This window comes from Phyllostomus discolor, chromosome 3 (assembly GCF_004126475.2).
Source record: "Phyllostomus discolor isolate MPI-MPIP mPhyDis1 chromosome 3, mPhyDis1.pri.v3, whole genome shotgun sequence".
In the NCBI taxonomy this organism is placed as follows: Eukaryota; Metazoa; Chordata; class Mammalia; order Chiroptera; family Phyllostomidae; genus Phyllostomus; species Phyllostomus discolor.
In genome coordinates, this window is record NC_040905.2 from 27025129 (window position 1) to 27046579 (window position 21451).

General features: G+C 41.7%; 1 protein-coding gene across 5 annotated transcripts in view; it reads left to right on the forward strand.

Moving 5' to 3' along the window:
* CTNND2 (catenin delta 2) overlaps positions 1-21451 on the forward strand; it is an 828740-nt gene that overhangs the window by 543236 nt on the left and 264053 nt on the right. For 3 of the 5 annotated variants that reach the window (XM_036020261.1, XM_036020262.1, XM_036020264.1), the window contains one exon: positions 13558-13620. The exons of the other annotated variants lie outside the window; for them this stretch is intronic. In XM_036020261.1, coding sequence (XP_035876154.1) covers positions 13558-13620 — 63 coding nt within the window. The remainder of the gene's footprint in view (positions 1-13557; positions 13621-21451) is intronic. 5 annotated transcript variants of the gene reach the window in all.

The window sequence follows — 21451 nt, forward strand, 5'->3', positions numbered from 1 at the left end:
GGGAGCTCAGGTGGGAAGGGAGAAGAGCAGAGGGCTGGGAGCAAGAGGAGGGAGTCTCGCCTCAGGCCCTCTGCCCAAGGGCCCCTTCTGTCATTCAGTTCACTGCCGCCATGCCAGGCTGGTGTGGAGGGGCCCCCTCTTTCCACTCTGGAGGGTAAAGGGGTAAATCCCCTTTGGGGGTCCCTGAACTTCAGGGGCAGAAAATATGGATTTGCACCTTACACCAGCATTTTATACTCTTAGCAATCTCCTCTGGTCTCTTCCAGAGCTCTGCCCAGTCCAGAGAGACTTCTGGGCTTTCCACAGCATGAAGGTGATGTGCCTTTCTCTCTCCCAGCTCTGTGGCTCCTGGTAGCTTCTCTAAGTCAGGCTGCTCTTTATGTTTGAATTGCAAAGCCAAGTCTTTCTTCAGAATTACAAAGCCCTTTTTTCTTTCTCTCAGCTCTTCTTCCCAAGAATACACTTGGCTGTCCCACTGTCTCACTTCAAAAATTCTCTTCTGAAACCCAGCAAGTTGTGAGCTTGTGTTGCACAAAAAGCATAAGGTGTATTCTTCATGAATGCTCGTAAGCACCTAATTTCCAATATTTCTTGAAGTTCCAAAATGCCCTCGTATTCCCATGAAATTTCTAGTATTTCCTAAAACTCCAGATGGTCAAGGCAAATCATCCCAAAATTAAATAATAATGACACTCATAAAAATACATTGCAAAGGGGGAAAAAAAGCAGACTAAATGAGCATTAGAAACAATGTACATTTTATTTAATAAAAGAATTAGACAAAAATTGTGAGACTTTTAATGGCTTTCCAGTCTAGTTGTTACAAACTAGTTCTAAAAGTAGCATCTTCTGATTTAATCCATAGGTACCAATAGCCACTTTTCACACCTCAGTAGTTATTTTTAGGCCCAATTTAATTCTTCTGCCACATGCATTAAAAACCTGTGAGAATAGCAATTCCTTTTTCAAAGGACTTTGGTGAAGCCCGCCGAGACAGGCATGTGTAATCTGTGCCTGGAACACTGCTCACCGAGGAGAAGGCATCCCTCCCTAATTCGGAGAGTGGGCACAGGGAGGACCTACACGTGTGGGGGGTTAAAAGCGTATGGCAAGACTGTGGTGAGAGTCAGATGCACCGTGAGGTTGGTCTTCCCGTGTTTTTGTTCAGGAAAACCTTTGCACTCGGACCTTCAGAGAGAACCAGAGCAGGACAGCGGTTAAAGCGGTAAAAAGAGATTTTATTCAGAAACAATTGCGCTAGGGGAAAGCAGACCTCAGTGTAGAAAAGGGATCAGTTCTGAGTACAGCAAAGGCAAGTGGGATGTATAGCCCAGGAATGGGGTTGCGGGGGGCAGTAGAGAGAAAATTACCAAGAGGAGACATGTAGGTGGGGGGCACCTTACTCACCCCACTTGACAGGATTCCTGCTGAGGGCAGGCAGGGTGACCGAGTGTCACCCGGGAGGCAGCAGAGGGTAAGGAATTTGGTCAGGTAGGTCAGGGTGGAGGTTCTCCCCAAACTGGTTTAGCAGTCTTGCCAAAACTATGTTTGTCAAGGGCAGTGGTCAAGGCCAAGTTGGGAAGAGGGCTCAGGGGAGCCCCCTTGACTAACATTTGGCCGAGGAGAGATTCTTGGTCAGGCTCAGGTCTCACGACACAGAATAAGCACATTTCTGGTGGGAGCTGTCCCCTTGTCTCAATTCCAGCAGAGTCAGTGAAGAGGCAGGGTTCCCACCCAGAGCACGCCCAGCCTACAACAGTGAGATCTCTGCCCTGTGCAGCCTCACGGCCACCTGTCCACCCGCCCACAGCCCACACCCCAGGACTAACAGCTCCATGCTGGCCCTGTATTCCATCAGATTGTACAAAGGGCAAACTGTGTTCCATGTGCTCCCCATGGGGCTAAAGGCTCCCACACAACCAGAGTGCCCGACACATGCCCGGGGGACATTGTCCACAGGTGTGGGGCTCGGGCCTGGCTGCTCTGTGGCAGTGGGCACCTGCCCAGTGTCTTTTGGTAAACCAGCTGCCCTGGTAGAGGACCAGTTTCACGGTGAAGGTTCCTGATGCCGCGCATTCTGAAAGCATCATTACAAGCGCGCTGGAAGAGGAGAACATTCCCATACCGAGCAGAGGGGCGAGCAGATCGGAGGCCAGTGTGGAAACAACGGCCACCGTTTAATCTGAGGAATCCGTTCCCCTTAATTTTGTAGAAATTAAGTGACTCAATACTTCATTTTTATGTGTGATTAAATTATTTCATATTTTCTAAAAATTTCTCAGTAACTTAAGATGTAATCCTTTAAATTGGCCTCTTTATACTGATTTCCAAACTCACCAATCCCCTTCTCTCCCTTCGTGTGTGCATGGCAGGGAAACTGGTACAGCTCTTTGATTTAATCACACTCCTTAACATGTAGGCAACACTCAAAATGTCCTTATTTGCACATTTGGCACAGACAAGCGATTTCAATTCCAACACAGGAAGGAAACAAAATCCATATTTTATCTTATTAAAATCACAGGATTCTTCTAAAAGTTAACTGATGAATTAAGCAGTCTGGTTAAAAGTTACTCAGAATTTCTCCCGTAAATATGGCAAAGGACAGGGGCTATAAAGGGAACAGCATTTTTTGGAGGATCGTAAGAGTAGGTGTTGAGGACCCAACCAAGGGAGCTTGCTGGGTTAACCTCAGAGCCTCAGTGTATCACTCTTTCGTCTTAAAAAGACCTGAGCAAGAGAGAGTGCTACTTGGGGCAAGTTTTAACAAGACTTTCCTGAGTTATGAGTTCGCTGGCCAAGATGTATTATTGTGTGGACGGTACGGTAGCAGGGACATTAATTGTTCTTAGTTAGGGTTGTAGTTAAACCTATATAACAATTCCAGATAGCAAAATAATAATTTGTATGTATTAAAAGTACTCATGGTTCATTATTCTGTAAATATTAAATTCAAGGCTTAAATTTACTTACAAAAGCCTCCTTTTTATTACTCTTAATAAGTTCAGAAAAGAGATATAAATTATACCCACCTGGGTGACCTAAGTAAAATTAATTCCTACAGAGCCACATGCACAGAGAGTGCTTCTGGTTGCGGCGCACAGTGGCTGCTGCTGGTCCAAGGTCGCATCGTGCATCTGGATGGGTGAAGGGGCTGTGTAAGAGCTGCTTTTCACAAGATGCTTTTAAAAGAATGCTTTTTTAAAGGACACATGATCGCCTGCCTGTCTCATAGCACCCCTAGAAACAGATATTTCTTTCTATAAGGGAGAGTATATCAATAGTCCACTCTCTTGAGTCTTCTTAGTAAGTACCTTCTTTGGGCATTTAAAACCCTGTACTTTCAGTGCAGTGGAAATACCATGTATGACACCATGATCAGGGATACCTGCCACTACACGTTTATGCACACCCATAGAAGGTACAGCACCAAGACCAGCCCCTGCTGTAAACTGTGACTTTGGGTAATGATGGCATGTCGGTGCAGGTGCATGCATTGTAACAAGTGTCCCCTGTAATGGGGGGTACTAATGATGGGGGGCCGTGCATGCATGGGGTAGAGGGTGGGGGATCTCTGTATTTGCCTCTCAGTTTTGCTATGCACCTAAAACTGCTCTAAAAAAGTTTATTAAATATGAAAACAAAACCAAAAAATGTACTGTACATTTAGCATCTGCTTCATGCCAGGCATTCTCCTGGGTACCAGGGTAGAAAGCTGAGAAACAGGGGCAGGAGGCTCATGCTGCCTCCTTCCAAGCACCCTAGAATACTGGCTGGTGATGCTGACAGGTCTTGAGCTCCCTGCCCCACAACCCTCCACCCACACGGGGTGCTTGGTGGGCAGCCAGTCACACCAGCCTGCCAGCCATGGTTATGAACCACCTGAAGGGAGGGCTCTCAAGCCTCCCAGCCCCATCTTCCCACGTGTGGGGCAGAGATGAGTGGTCTCTGCTGAGCCCTGCCCAAATTACCCAGGTTTGTGAGCACAATCAGTGACAGCTGTTTCAAACTACTGAATTTGGGAAGAATATATCGGGAACTGTGTTATGGGCTGAAATGTGCCACCCCAAAATTCATGTTTTAAAAACTTAACCCCAGTACCTCAGAATGTGACTATATTTGGACGTAAGAGCTTTAAAGGGGTGATTAAGTTTAAATAAGGTCGTCAGGGTGGGCCCTAGTCCACTATGACCAGTGTCCTGATAACAAGAAAAGAAATATGAACAGAAAAGACACACCAGAGGTTCTTGTGCACAGAAGGAGGACCACGTGAGAACACAGTGAGAAGGTGACCTACCGTCTGCAAGGAGAGAGGCCTCAGAAGAAGCCCAGCCTGTCGACACCTTCGTCTTGGGCTTCCAGCCTCCAGAACTGTGAGAGAACAAACTGCTATTGTTTAAGCCACCCAGTCTGTGGTATTTCGGCATCCCTTGCAAACTAAGACAAATCATAGGACAACAGATTCAGTCTCCAAGTGTTGACGTCATTCTGTACAATCCTTCTGATTTTTGCTCTTGTCATTCATTCCCTTTTGCTCCATGAACTGAGGTTTCCTGTGGTTGTCTGATTTCAGTAGTGCCAACACCTCTCGTGGAGTAACAGTATTAGTCAGTTAAAAGTACCTTTTGCAAAAGCGCATAGATCTCGTGAACTTCTAAAACATGGATTACCCAAACCTGCTCTAGTCAGCAGTGTAAACATACATAACCTTTCCTTTCACTCACTGAACTTATCTCCTGTGGAATTTACTGGGCTTGTGTAATTATTTCTGAAAGGTGGAGAAAACATTACCTCTAGGAGCAAAGAGCTGCTATTAAAAAGCCAAAAAAATGAAATGTTTGATACAATATTTTTTGCCATCAACTAGCTACGTATTCATTAATTCTGATTTATTACGAGGATTTCTCATGTTGTGAACATGTTACATACTTTTTCAAAGCAGATAAATACTGACTTGTTTTTCTTTTTCATCCTTTCACCACTGGTCATGGCGCAATGCCAAGCTGTGGCATCTGCTCCCACCTTGGTCACGAGTGAGCCTTTCCCCACCCACCACCACCCACATCTCTTCCCTCTTTGCTCATTACTGTGCCCGGGGCGTTGGGACATGCAGTCGATGGGGGTCTGCAGGAGGAGGAGACTGAGCAGGTTAATGGAGTCTTTGAGGCTGGAGCAGGGTGAAACTGGGCGTGGGAGGGTTGAGTAGGAGGGGAAGGAAGAGTCCCACGGGGCACACCTGAAAGCACTCCATGATTGCAACAAAAGAAATGGGCAAGTAAACAATTTCATCAACCACTACAGAATGAATTCAGTGCCCCCCAAAATCCACGTTGAAGTGCTAACCCCCCACGTGACTGTATTTGGAGATAGAGCCTTTAAAGACATGATTAGGTTCAATGAGACCATGAGGGTGGAGCCTCGATCTGCCAGAACAGGTGTCCTTACTAAGGAGGAGGAGATGGCTGAGCGCTCGCCTCTCACCACCACGTGAGACTCAGCCAGAAGGTGACTGTCTGTGAGCTGGGACCCAGTCACCAGAACCCAGTCCTGCTGGCTCACTGCTGTGCGGCTTACCCTCCCAGCCTGCAGATCTGTAACAGACCATGCTGTCGTTTAAGTCAGCAAATGCACGGTCCTTTGTTGTGGCAGCCTGAGTAGACTGAGACATCTGTTATTCCCCTACACTGATAACCGTCTGCTTTTACTAGACCATTATTAATACCCACTGGCCTGTGTCCCTTTCCATGTGCAGTAAGGTATTGCTGGATTTTAAGTATTCTGAAATTCACATTAAACACTGCTTGTGGAGATGAGGGGGGAAGGAGAAATAAATTACATGATTGGAGACATCAGGCTTTTAAATGGACTCTTTCTCTGAGGGAGATGAGGAGGCTTTGAGAGGGTTAAGCATGGGATCTTCCTTAGCTCTGAGGTGAATTCTTCTGGCTGCTTTTTTGGAAGTAAACTCAAGGGGGCGAGATTCAAAGCAGGGAAACGAGTGAGGAGGCTGTCATAGTAATCTGAGATAGAGATGGTGGTGGCTTGGGCCGCTGTGGTGTAGGGCTGGAAGTGAAGAGTGGTTGGATTACAGACATATTTTGAAAGGGGAGGAGACAGACTTTGTTGATATGTCAGTGTAAGACCTAGACACAGTGCACTGCATACATAGTCGGAGTTGTCACTTACTGAGATGCCAAAGACGGTGAGAGGAACAGTTCTGGTGGTGCTGTCACAGTCACAGCTTGCTCATGTTAAATGTGAAAGGTCACCTAGGCATCTGAGTGGAGAGTCACAGGCACAGGTAGCCAATCTGGAAGACAGGGATGACTTCTGGACAGGCAGTCTGAAACCAGGAGGCATTAGTACCCAGTGAAATCAAGCAACCTTATATTCTCACATGCCCAAGATGACCCACTGTATGCCCTTTTCCCTATTGTAATATTTATGTCACCCCATTCCGTTGTCAGAAGTGTCCCAGCTTGGACAACAAAGTATATTGTCACCTGAGTCTGCACACAGATCTGACTGACGTCATGAGATGATGGGGGCACTCTGTGAGAGCGGGTGGAGGTAAACCGGAGGGAAGGTCCAGGATGAGCCTGGGGCTGCCATCATTTGGAAGTCAAGCTGAGAGAGAGAACCAGCAAAGGGCACAGAGAAAGGGGCTGTGAGGGAGACAGCAGCCAGGGGAGGATGAGGCCTGGAAGCCACGTGAAGAAAGTGTATCAGGAAGGTAGGCTGATCTGTGCAGGGGTGGCCCAGGCACATCCTTGAGCCTCGTCTCTGCCCGTCTTCATCCATCTCCCTGGTGAGCTCTTCCAGACGCAAGGCTTTAATTACCTTCTGAACCGCATGACCGTGCTTGTGTATCTTGGGCTTCCTAATTGGCCTCCCTACTTCCATCCATGCCCCCTGCCTATCTCCTCTCATGACAGCAGCCATGACATTTCTCAAATGTCACCTACTTATCAAAGTCACCCCTGGATACTAGCTTTTACAGCACCCCTTTTCTCATTTCATTTCCCTGCTTATTCCCTTTAGGGCACGTACATTTATTTCTTCCTTCCCGCTCACCCCCCTCATAAAATGTAAGCTCCATGGAGGAAGGACTTTTTCTTTATTTGTTCTCATGCCTGCCACATAATAGGTGCTGCACGCATAATTGCTGAATTAATGAGTTAAAGGGAAGGACACAGGGCCTGTGAAGAAAGCCCAGTGGGCAGAGATACAGGAGGGAGACAAACAGTTCAAAGGCAGACGCTTGAGAGAGCAGAGCTCATCAGTGTGGCAAGGAGCCTGGGTAGAATGAGGATGAGGAAGAGACACTGAATTTACCCATCCCCTGTGACATTAAATGGATTAGAAAACACAATTAGTAAAACGTAGTCTGAAGAAAACACTAAGTTCATTGTGTTCCCCACCATCTGGCACAAAGTAGAATCCCAATTAATTTGCAGTCTTGTCAGTAATAGTTGTTTCTATGATTGTTTCTCTTGAATATAGAATTGTAGTAGTTTATGAATAAGCAGATAGAAGTTGAAGACACATGGTATTAAGGAAGGGAAATGATGTTTATTGAGCATCTACTTGCCTGAAAACATGGGAAATCATTGGACTCAATGGAACCCCATTTATTACCAGAGCAACCCAGACAGGTGGATCAGTTCTTACCTGCCTTATAGCTGAAGCTAGTAAAAAGCAGGAGGCATTCATAAAAGGGCCCACTGCACAGGTAGGAATCAACAGAGGCAGGATTTGAACTTGGCGCATTGGTTTGCCCTGTCTCGGTGCACTCTTCCCCTGGCTGGAGCGTAAAGATGGTTGGAGCAAGGCTCAGAGATCCAGGTTCCCATTCTGCCTTCACCACTAACCAGCAGTGGATCAAGAGACAGTGCTGATGGGGTCAGGAGCACCACCTCTGGCACAAGATGCCAGAGTCTGAATAGTCGCTAGCTGTAAGAACTTGAGTCACTTACTCCTGTCTTTGTGCCTCAGTTTCCTGTCTATAAAGTAGGAATGATATTAGTACCTACCTCATAGGGTTGCTTGAGGCTTACACTGAGTGATTTATGTCTAAAGCACTTGTAATGGCACGCGGCACTTAGGAAGCCCTGCCGAGGACCCCTGTTGCCACCCTGGGCCTGGTCATCGCTCTCCACCAACCCTGCGCCACCGTGAGGCCGCAGAGGTGGTGAAACACCCAGAAGGACTAAGTGTCCGATAAGCCCAGAATGTACTGGGTTTTGGTTTTTTTTTTCAGTTGAAAGATTTTTAAAGTGTGCATTAGCTGATGACAAAGAAATAGTTAATTTTTTTAGAATTTTCTTGTATTGATAGTTCTAAACCTACCTCATTCTTTGTCCTTGAAAAACAAGCATTTGTTCAACAAAAAACCTTTCCTTGTATGGAAACCATCATTTTCATCAGAAGCTTAAGAGCAAAAATAAGCTATAACATATTACACAAGGAGAAGGTAAATCATTAATTATTAGACCTGATTATCTGAGTTTATAATTTATGTACAGATAGATTACATCTAATTTATATCTAATTTAATGTGACAAACCACATTAAATAAGCCTTGATGAAATCTCGTTCCAGGGAACTTTTTAACATGTTTTGCTATTGTCACTTTTTTGTCAGCTAGCTTTTTGTGGAAATCATTTTATTTGTTTCTGCATGTCTGTTTTCTAATTACTCTCCAAACTGTGTTTCTAATTTGACATTAAACATTCATTTTCCTACCTTTGGCTCATCTAACAGTTATATTGATGAGTCTCACTGTGAAATGAGAACTTAATAAGACATTAGCTTCATAAGAAAATGCTACTAGTTATTGGTAAAACAGACATATAATCAACAAAAGTTTAATAAGGGCCCAAACTGCCATGCATACATAAATCCACAGGTCTTCACAACAAGGCTTTGATTAATACTTGTCATATGAAAATTAAGATTTTCATCAAGTTGTAAAATATTGCCTATAGGATAAGTAACACCATCTGTGATTGTAGCAGTAAAATATACCTTGGCTTATACCCTCGTTAATATGAGAATGAGTAATGAATATTGATGGATGTTGTTGTTTAAGGTTTTTCATTCAAAAGGAAGTGTTTTTATGATGGTGGAAGAGAGAGAATGAAGCAGGAACAGGTGAAGTGTAAAACCTGGTAAAAATTAAAAGCAGACACTATAATCACTCCCCAGAAAATCTATGTATTCATTCAAATTGTGTTTTTCCAGTGCTAAATTTTAAAATCTTAATACCCAGTAGAGCAAAACATCTTTTTAGGGAAACTTACTATGCATTAGAATAGAGTAAAAAAATGTTTTTTCCATTGGAAAATATACACAGAGGGACCCATACCACACTGCTTCATGTCAACCCAAAAACAAATTAGGATTTCTTAAATGTAATGAGCATGAGGTTGCTCAATAATACCATTTATCTGGGCCCATAAGTGGCAGTTATTCAGAATGCAGTTGCTGTTGCAAGGAAGACAGAAACTACTCATTTTACTGAGATGCTTATTAAGTAGAATGTCTCCCACTGCAGCTCTGCGCACCTTTCCATGACATTGTGGGAATTAAGTGAAAAGCAATTTCATTGAACCAGAAGCCCAATTTTCGTTTGAGCTTATGGCTCTTAATAAAACAAAAGCAAAGCTATTTATAACAAAGGCGTCTGAGTTTCTTTGGCTAAAGACAGGGACTCCTCAGAGAAACAGTATACCCTAGGACGAAGGGGACAGTTTTGCACCTGGAGCACAGGACGAGGCTCCTGCATGTAGTTAGTCACACACCTGGTGCCTGTATCACCTGTGTGCCCACCTGGCACCAGAGTGTGGTTCAAGTTGCAGCCAGATCACTGTCTGAGTGGACAGGTGTCTACATTAACATGATAACAATGTAAAAATGACACTAATTAATGCATGGGTCAGCAAACTTTCCGTAAAGGATCAGATAGCATTTTAGGTTTGGTGGACCGAGAGGCAAATCGAGAATATGTCAATACTTATATAACAGGAGAGAAAACAAATTTCCACAAAATTATTATTAATGAAATCCAAAAATATAAAATGTTAATAGTGTTTTGTAAATAGGTCTATCAATAAGAATAGAGTTGTTTTGGGGAGATAACATTTTTGCCTAATTGAGGTTCAATGTTAGAGTTTCCTAACATCAAATCTATTGTAAATATTCATCAGTCAAAACTGGTTTTAGCTCGTGAACCATTCAAAAACAGATGGTGGCCCAGATTGGACCCAGGGACTGAGTCTGCTCTGACGTAGTATGGACGTTATGTGTTTACCGGTATAATGCTAGTATTCTTCTCTGAAATATAAAAGTAGATACTTTGCCCAAGTATGTTTTAATGAGGTAGCCCTTTGAATCTAAGTCATTCAAATTCATTTCTATGATATTTTTATAAGATTGATGAACACTATCCAAGATAGAATTCAGGAGTCCATGGCCTGGTTGGATTAGTACAATTTTTCTTTTCCACCTGGACACCACCCAGGAATGAGTAGAAAAAGCAGTAGACAGGGTTTTGGCTAGCATTTTAAAAATTGAGTAGAATACAATAGAATAGATTACACTACCCGTAGTACAGAAAGTTTGATTTTAGTGATCCAGAAAAGGGGTGTCAGACTTGGGTGAACATACGTGCGTGTGTAAGTCTAAGATCTATTTTTATCACGGGTCTTGATGTAAAATACATGCAAAGCACTGAGAAGGGCAGTATTTACCTTTTCCAAAATAACAAATTTTTTAAGCCTCCTGGATGCTGACAGAGGCACAATATTATCAAACATCTCCAGCTATTTAATGCTAATAAATCATGTTGTAATTGATGAGTATAGAATAATTTGAGTGGGTAGAGTGTTGTTTTCCACAGTAGATGGTGAGTGATCAGATAAATGACACAATTTTGTCAGGAAAATGTTCTCACATTGCTATAATTGTTTTCTAAATTAATCTACAAATTTGAGTGCAAAAATAATCTAAACTCATTCTCTGCTTATTTGTCAGGAATTTCTATTTTAAAAATTATAGCTGCATATCATTATTAGAAAATGGAAATTATAGTTGCAGAGAAAGATATTTTTATAATATTTTAGTTTACGTGCTGCAAACAACTTCAGCATGGTATTTTACACAATTTGTCTCCTTTCTGGTAAGAGCTGTTTTTTCTTTATGTGAAGTGGTTGGTTTGTATCTCTGAATGAAGTCTTTTCTCTGCCTTTTTATTTCAACCTCCCATTCATTTCTCACTCAGCCAGCCCTTGGTAGGGATGCACCTGGTCATCGGAGCCGAATTTTCAGGTGACATGAGATACTCAAAAGCACAACATGATCTGTCCCCGTGGATCATCGAAGCCCAGTGTTCCCTGTTCATTTGAATATAAACTATGTCATAAGGCCATTGGGACCATCAGAGAATTGAGATTAATGTCTAAATGGAAGTGGGCAATATTATCAATATCACTGTCCTTCTCATCATCTTCATGAGTGTCTGAAAAATCTTTCACATTTATGTGTGGAGGAATGGAAGGGGGAAGATGCTGAGTAAACCAGGAGTTTTAATAAAATTAAAATCATGAAGAAAAGGTCTTTTTGCCTCAGTCTAATTTTAGCCTTTAAAGCTAAGTATTTAAAGGCTAATTGTCAAACAATTTGACAAATTGTCCCATTTGTCAAACAATTGGGACATTGTTTGATTACCCAAATTGTCAAACAATTAATATGTATTATGTGGTACTGTGTATGTGATGAGTGGGTATGCGTGATCACTATATATATATATATATATATATATATATATATATATATAGTGATATATACAAATACACACACACACACACACACACAGAGTCTTGTATGGACATTAACTACCAACCACAACCCTTAGTGTGTAGCAAAATACTTTTATTGGTCATGAACAGTGTTTTGAAAATAAGTCAATGGAATAGAGCAGAGGAGACTATCATAGAACAGGAAAAAAACCTATCAAAAATATATCTGCCTTCGTAAGGATACTTTTTTCTCTCTACTCCATTATGCATACATTTATATGTGTGGTTTGGTGTGTATACACTGAGTTGCAGTGTAAGTATTTCAGATTGTGGCTCATTGCTAAAACTTTTTTTAAAATAGTGCTAAAGTCAAAGCAACAGAAATGATTAGCATGTGCCTTTTATTCTCCTACATATTTTGTATTTTATTGCCAAGTGCCAGTGCATAGCAATTAGTAGATTATTTCCTGGAAATGCATAATACAATTGAATTTAAATGAATATTTTAATGTTTAGTTCCACATGGCATCTAAACTATTATATGGTTATATAATAGCTTTTCATATCTGCTGGTTATTGTAGTTGTCTAATTTGCTATTTTAAGCTTTTTTAAAAATAATAATAAGGCTAAGGATTGGGTTACAATGACCCAATAATGCCAGCCAAAGAATTAAGAGACATAGTGTGGAAATATAATGTTAAATACTGGGCCCTTGGACAGTGACCCTTGGCAACTAATTGTGCTATGAAAGAGGTGGGGGCGGGGAGAGAAGCCTGTTTTGGAAGAAGGAGGGGAGATGGCAGATGGTCTTCTGATTCTGAAGCCAAAGATCTTGGCTTTCTAAGTATAATGGGAGAAAAGAGCTTGATCCTCTCCGGTACAACTCCTAATGGCACCATGTGTTCAAGCAGAGATCCTGTATTTTTTATGAACATTACATAATCTATTGTCTCCCTGTTGAATATAAACCAATCCATCTAGAAATCTGACACTGCAGAAGCTTGAGAATTCTCACAGTCCAAATAGAACAGTGACTGGATTCTTTTTTTTACCATATTGTTTTTGTTTTGAATGTATACGAAGAATAGGCTTATAGAAATGCAATGTGCAACCTGACAGGTTGCATGGTCGTTATGCATGATATTTCACCAGTCATTATTAGCCAATGCATATGAACTACATATAGGTGCATTACTTAAGGTGTGGGTCTCTGGGAGTATACATTAGGAGTTACTTGTCGGAACTTTAGAAATAATGTAGAGAAAAATCATGCCATGCTTGCACTTCTTGTTTGTGAGCAAAATAAAAACAGCCCCTCACTGGGGCAGTTCATCTAGCAGGAACAAATTCTAGTTAATTCCAACAATAGTGTAAAGTGAACTCAAAATTTAGGGTTTAGATAGAAATTTCATGTAACTTTGTTGTGAAGATTTTTTTTTACATCTTAGAATTCATAGGTGGTGAAATAGAATGTTTGTGAATGTTAATGGTTTACATGTTTACAAATATGGAAGTTTTTGGAAAATAATTGTTATATGATTAATATTCCCAAGGTTAACATATCATGCAATTCAAGGTTCCATGTTTTATCATTTTTTAATCACTAGTATGGTATAATTTTTGTGTCCTGCAGTTTGTAAGTAGACATTTAACTTTCTGACGTCTCTGCCTTTTAGTTTACGCAATGTGAATGTGAATATTGATGATGTCCTGCTTTTCTGAGGGGGAGGGCTTACTCCTGTAAAAATCATTCTGCAGGGTTCCAAAGTGCAAGTCTAGAGAGGAACTCTGGCAGCATTTGCAAAAAGAGGCACCTTTTTTGTAAGTATTTACGTTTATGCCAAACATATATTGTGAACTTCATGTACATGTAGTCTTTGTTGAGACCAGAGCCCTGGCTTCTTTACTGGAATAATCTAACTCGGTGTCAGCTCATTCGGCTCTGTTACAGAATTACATGTTGAATATGTGCTGTGGTCCAGTTGAATATGAGGTATGGACACAATATACTTTTTTTGAATGCACATTGCTCACCATTAGGGAAATCCTATTTCAAAAAAAAAAAGAAATATAGAAATAAATACAAATTTAAGTAACTATTCACAGACACACAAGCTCTAAATGGTTGAAAAGTGACTGAAAAACAGATTGTGATGACATAAATGAGTCTTCGATATATAACTTTGGTTGCATTTACTGTAAACAGTGCGACGATGGTTTACATGCATTTGTTGTGTTGTTTTTCAGTTGGACTTTTGGTGATTGAGAAAGTGAATAGGTACCTTACTGAAAAGATTCTTTAAGCTCACTCGGGATTTTTTAATAAAAACACTCACTAAGTTTCTAATGTACATCTGGAAAAGAAATGTGGAAATATTTGAGAGGGAGCAAGCACATATTCTGTGTCTTATTGGACTACCTGATTTTCCAGAAATGGTGCTGATGTCAGACGTGCCTTTGCCCGCACTGCATGCAAAGTCCCTGCAGCACACCTTTGGCCACAGGTGGTTTTCATCAGAAGCAGCGTTTTCTTGGGTTTCACCATTATGGTTCGATCCATCTGCTTCCTTGATAGTTTTTTTATTTAAGTTTTTCCTGCACAAGAGCAACATTGGTCCACTCCCCTCAAGCCTCATCTTTTTGTCCCTGGTGTGAAACGATCACTATTTTTCAATGTTGTAAACTCAGAGGAAGCAGAAGGTGCTTGGTTAAAATGTCAACACCAAAAACATTGGCAAATGCTCTTTGGTGAAGTCATTTTAATAGTTATATTGTTTGTGAAAAATATAATGAGCTACTAGAACTGAGGATTTTTCCTTTCAATCATACAATTTTATTATTATTAGGACAAATTTGCAATAATCGCAAAATGTGTGCAGTCCCATTAAATCACAATGTAGGTATTTGCCATTTCAGTGCCAAACCAATAAGGTGGCTCCTTCTTCTTGTTAATTGGTCTTTGGAAAGGGAGCTTTAGCGTAGAGACCAAGATGCTTAGGCTCTTTCAAGTTAATAAAAATCTCTTAAAGGTCTCATTTATCTGGGTCCCAGTTAATAACTGATGGCATCTAGTTGAGGCACATGAATAGACATCCCCTGGGGACACAGATCCAAAATAAAGTGTGGAGATGTTTTCACACCTCAGAGTAGACAGTTACAGACTAACGAAGTCAAACCCCAGCCCACATAGCATAATTGACAAATCATTCATCGCCCAGCCCTGGGTAATTATGGAGGGTGAGCCCTGGGCTGCTCATACCCTCAACAGGTGGTGCTGGTTTGGGAGACTCCATCAGGTCCCGTCCTTGAGAGGCATGCCCTCCCAACCATCGCCATCCCCCAAAAGTGGGCTTCCGATCATCTCTGTGCATTTGTGGCAATTCAGAAGTAGGAGGCATTTGTCTCTACTTATGATGCTCCCTGGAAGAGTTCCACGTTGGAAGCCAACCCATAATGGCAGCTTCTTTATTAAAATATGTGCAGTGGAAATTATGCTAATTAAGCTGCAGTGTAATTATAGACTAGAAAGATTCTTTGCACTCTGAATTAAATTGTTGTAGATAAATGTGCATTAAGTTAATAGTTTGCAGCTAATTATGAAAGGTAAAGGAGAGGAAGAGAGGTAATCAGTTACACAGTGTTGTAGAGATGCTGCGGTCCCAGGCAAACTCTCCCCTGACAGCCCAGAAAACCCTGCGATGAGAATTCTCCCAGCATTTTTCTGATTTTCAGTACTACAATTAAAATAGGCACGGGTGACCAATTAACCCATTTCGCTCTTATTTGTCTGTAGCATTTACTACAGCAGAGAGTTAAATGTGGTGACACTGTGCAGCTTTATGTCCTCTCCCAACCCTATCTGTGGAGTTAATTATTTATTGTTTACGCTTTTGTGTGCATTTATGATAATTATGAAAATGAGGTGAGGCTCCATCATCCCAAAGTGATTTTGCCATGCTCAACTAAAACTGTATCCCGGGAAATAAATTCTTTTCACTTAGAATTTTAAAAAGCTCAAGTGGTAGTCATATGCCTTTTGTTCCAAAGCTCTCAGTTCAGAGGATCTGTGCAATACCATTATCGTGCTGTGGTTGCATGAGGAAAAAAAAGTTAGATATTTAATTCTTTCAGCTACAGAGTTCTAAACGTAGCAGTAGGTGGGTGTTCATTGATGAAAGTCTCGTGAACCAGCTAAATCAGAGGTGCCTTTAAAAAAAAACATACAGAATACATATAGGTATGTTGAGTGACTTATCAACTAATTTCAGAAAATTTAATGTTCACTTGTCATCTGAGCGGAATGGCTTGCCACCCAATTGAACAGTTGTAGAGAGTTCAAAAAAGTTCAGGCCCAGCAAAGTGCAAGGTGTAAAATGGACTGGTGTGTGGAGGTCCCCTACAGAGGGGGCAGCAGTTTGGTGAAGGGAGGGGGCTTGTTTGCAGGATGTTGCAACTCACTTTCTTCTGTGTTGACAGGGAACTTTTATTGCTTTTTCTTAGCTGGAAGATAAACAAAAATGTTTCACTTTTACCAATTCCTTTAAAGTTCTATCGTTTCTCTTCTCTATTTACCTTATTGCTGCAGTCTTACATATAGATCATTTCAGACACTAACAGTCAATAGCCCTAAACTTTAATGGGAATTTCTAAATGTTTTCTGATGTATCTATACATTCTTTGCATTTGTGGAAATTTCTGTTTTGACTTAATAAAAGTTAGCCTGTTTTTGTTTTGCTTCTAACATGTTGTTACATTTCTGTTGCCAAGGTAGTTTTGGCACAAGATTTTTAACTTTCAGCCTCATTTCCCTCACCTGTCAATCAGTAAAAAATTATGTTCTTTCTCAAAGAATTATAACAAGGGTTAGAAAACTATAGCCCTTGGGCAAATTCGGCCCACCGTGTGTTTTTGTAAATAAAGTTTTATTAGAACACAGCCAGGCTCATTTTTACTCTTCATCTGTGCTGCTTTCGAGCTACAGCTGCAGAGTTGAGTAGTTACAACAGAGCCTGCGCAGCCAGCAAAGCCCAAAACGTTTATTTTCTGTCCCTTGACACAAAAGGTTTGCTGTTCCCTAGGTAAGAATATTATATTTGTATGTTTATGTATAAAACATGTAGCACATGTGTGTGGAATATAAGACTGTGTGTGTGTGTACATATACATATGTAGCAGGTATGTAAAGGTTTTAGCATAATGCTTGGCACATTGAAAACATTCAGTATATGTCGACAACTTTAAATGTTATTTTGTTAAATCCAGTTTTACTTTGTTGTTAGAAAATTAGTTGTGAAGTGGACATTGATGAGATACCATTAAGCCCTCAAATTAATCACAATTAAAATATTTTTCTTCCAAAGTGTTTTCTAAAGTAAAGACTTTGTTGATAATTTAAGCAGATGTGGATTATAAGAAGATATGTCACGGCCCTTGTCCTAGTGTATTAGTTTTCTAGAGATGCCATTAAAAATTACCACCGACATGGGTGGCTTAAAATGAAGGAAATTTATTGTCTCGGAGCTCTGGAGTGTGGGAGTCTGAGATCGAGGTCTCAGCAGAGCCGTGCTTTCTTCAAAGGCTCTGGGGAGAGTCCCCCTTTACCTTTTCTAGCTTCTGGGGGCGGTAATCCTCCATGCTCTTTGGCTCCTGCATCACTCCTGTCCCTGCCTCTGAGTCACACAGTGTCTCCCTGTGTCTCTCCCCACCTGGTCTTTTCTCCGTACCTCTGTATCCAAAGTGCACTCTTGTTCTAAGGACACCAGTCCATGTGACTTCATGCCTGTGACACTTCTGCCAGGACCCGATTTCCAAATGAGGTTACTCCAAATAAGGTTCTGGAGTTAAGGCCTCTATGGATCTTATCAATATATCTTATCAATACATTGTGGGGGAAACAATTCAACCCATAGTATCAAGTAACTATCCTTTGGAAAATTAATAACTCTCCTTTTGTTTTATTATATATCTTAGGTCAAAACAAATGATATAAACAAATATTCCAGTCAGCCATTTTGAATACTGAAACTGAGAACAAAACTGACCAAAATGCTTTAAAATGTTGATTCAAGGGTAAACATGAGATTTCAGACAACATGCCGCCAGAGGGAACGTGGTTTTAGACACATGGAGAGAAGGGCCCCATCTGGGTCGAGGGAGACCTTCCCCCCTCCACCTGAGTGCTCACACCAGCACACCTGGGACCCTGTCCAGCTGCCGGCAGCCCCCGGAGACACATGTGCACAAACTGGAGCGTGAAGGGGGGGGGGGGAGAGGGAGACATTCTCCAAAGCAACCAGACGGGGAGAGCCTGGTGTTTGATGAGAGCGTATATGACAACTGTGGAGCAGATGAGAGGACACAGAGGCACACAGTCGTTACAAAGGCCTGAATTCAAGGTTCCTGTTGGAAAATACAAAGAAGTATTGTCAAAGGGACCCGTGATGGCGCTGTCGATAGTACTCTTCACGTGGTCATCTATTCTCCGAGCCTTAGCATCCCTGAGTTCTCTCTCGTCCATTCCTTCTCCCTCCCACCCCCCCACCTACACACACACACACACACACACATACACGATACACACACTTGTGACCCTATTTCCTGTATAGATGTGTATCTTGGTTTTTTTAATTAAATGCCCTTTTATGAACATTTTTCTCTTATTACATGTATTGTGTACACATAATTTTAATGACTTTAAATATTCTATGGATACAGCACTCTTGAACCATTCTTCTTGATTGCTGTATATTAATTACAAAATGGGTCATCACAGAAAAAACAAGACATTTTAGATGTCTTGAAAGGTCTCAGAAGTCAAGGACAGAGCCAGATGGGCTGAGGCAGAGATGTGGGGTCACCGCCAAAGGAAAGTCTGAAGTTTATCCTCAACCAACAATGAGCCGGGGGAAGAGGTATTCTCCTGTCATCCCCACGTACTTAAAATTGTTCTACAACCTGAGTTCACATGTCAGGTGAAGGTTGGACCCCATGGCGTGAAGGCTCCTTTCACCTCCGAGATGTTAGGTTTTGTAAGAGCCATTAGAAATTCCTTCTGGAGCATGGCAGGTCAGATGTCAATAAGTTAAATGACTGACAGGGAAATGTTTTTTTCTAGGAGCAGTTTTTGAAAACCTATGTTGTTGAAAGGGATCAAGAAAATCGACCTGTGAATATAAAATGTGCCTCTGAAACTCGTGATGTCTTTCATAGATGAGATGTGATTTAAACAACTAACACACCATGGTCTTTTGGTTAACTTAGACCTTTGACATAACATTTTCTACTTTACATCGTTATCTAACATTGTGGGTCTAGGTAGTCCCTGACCTGTTTTATGGTATATAATTTTAGTATTTCTACCTCAAATAGTCTTTCAAGAAAGAAAAATGTGAGCCTATTCACATGCAGACATGGCTACTACAGAATCCATTGGATTCTGCTTTCTTTTTTCCCCATTTATTAATACTCGTTGTAGGTCGGAAAGACCGCAGCTGGCATGGAGGGTGGGTGGAGCCCAGGAGGGCTGGCCGTTGTTGGAATGTCCCACTCCCCAGAGCTGGAGAAACAAATGGCCCATGGTTAGTGCAGCAGGATCCTGAGAGGCTGCTCCAATGTCTGAGGCAGCAGCCAAAGAAAAATGCTAAGTGACTCCATCCTTGGGACAGTCAGCTGCTTTGTCTGCTGGTGGATTTTATAACTGGGTATTTGTTAGTCTCCACTGCCAGCCTCCAGGGAGGACACTGGGTGGCTCGCCAGACCCTGAGCACAGTGTCAGCATGCAACAAATAACAAAGTATTCCATCATCAGGCTCTGGAGGAAGGAGCTCCTCAAATATGAAGAGGTGCTAACCTGTCCCCCTTCTCTTGCTTTGGGGCAACACCAAGAGACGTGGCCTGGATCCACGAAAGGCTGAGAGGAACCTCGCCTGCCTGAGCCCTATTTCTAATGCTTAGTGGTCATTTTGCCTCCACATTTAGACTTTTAATTTTAATTTTTATTAGAAGGAAGAAAATCCCCCTAAGTCCCCCTGGGCCAACGTGAAGTACTTAAGTACAAACATGCTCACGTGCAGCTGTGGTGTGCATCATGCTGAAAATGTCATCCTCTGCCGGCATCAACCTGCCAGTGGAGCCCGGCCCAGGCCTCCCAGACGTGCGAGCTGATGTCACCTAGACTCTTAACGTCCTGCTCTTGGGCTATTCTAATGAGGGGCATGTCAGAACCAATTCAGTAACCTTCGTATGGATTAATTCTTCACCCACGAACTCATCTATTATACAAAGTATGTCTAGAAAATACCCAGCCTCTAATAAGAAAAATAGAGACATTTATTGAAGAAGATAAAAGATAAAAGGAACATTGTACATAGGTGAGTGATGCCTCCGTCCCCTTCAAAGTAGGCACCGTGGGACCTCACGCAGTTCTCCCAGTCACCATGAGCTGCCCCATCTTATTTTCCTGAATCTCAATGACGGCCTAAAATCTCTTCCCTTTCAAAGGTGATTTAAATTTGGGGAAGAGCCAGAAGTCACAGGGTGCCAAATCTGGGCCTGAGTCACCTGGGTGATCTGATGTTTCACCAAAAAACTTTGCATTAGAAGTGATGCATGAGCGGGCACATTGCTGTGATGAAGCTGTCAATCACCTGTTGCCCATAGCTGCGGCCTTCTGAATCTTCTGAATAGTTTCTGCTGAGGAATGTTCAAACTTAATGCAAAAATTGATGCAGGTTCGTTGTTCTATTCACTCAATCGTTTTGAATGTGACAGCCACACAGTACACATGCTCACTCAGCAGCATCTACTACCCCCACTAACTGTTACAGTGAAGTCATCATTGTTCATGTATGCCCATTCCAGTCTATTCTCCTTGGCTTCCAGGTTACATAGATGTTGCCCAAACTGTTCTCATTATATTAACAATGGCTGGACTTTTTCCAGACAGACCTCATACTTCCCAAGAGCACTAAATTTAATGTCACTTCCTTAATGGTTGTCAGTAACATTATTAACTTTATTTCTCAGTTTTTTTAGGTCATTGTCCTCTTTTCACACATTAAAATTCCAAATTGCATAACACCTAAAATTATTTTTATGTTATAATAAATTAATCGTTTTGTATTCTCGTTTGATTTTCACTTGAGACCTTGTGTTTTTTTAAGCTCCCTTTTTGAGTCTGTAAGTTAAACTCATTAGGAGATGTAACAATTTAAAAGTACATGCCGTTATTTTATCCATTACAATGATAATTTGTTTTTTAATAGCATTTTATGAGCCAGACTTTCCAAAGAGGTCTGACCGCCTGAAAGTATCATTTTGTACTTTTAACCTCTCTGCACAGGTGAGGGTTTGTCTACTTAAAATACACTTGTATACCTGCTCTGTTTCTCTCTTTTTTTAAAGATTTTATTTATTTATTTTTAGAGAGGGGAAGGGACGAAGAAAGAAAGAGAGAGAAACATCAGTGTGTGGTTGCCTCTCACATGGCCACCACTGGGGACCTGCAACCGAGACATGTGCCCTGACTGGGAATTGAACCTGCGATGCTTTGGTTCACAGCCCGAGCTCAATCCACTGAGCTACGCCAGCCAGGGCTTCTGTTTCTCTTTTTCATTTGCTGCTCCCCACTCCTAGCTACAGCACGTGGAGCAGT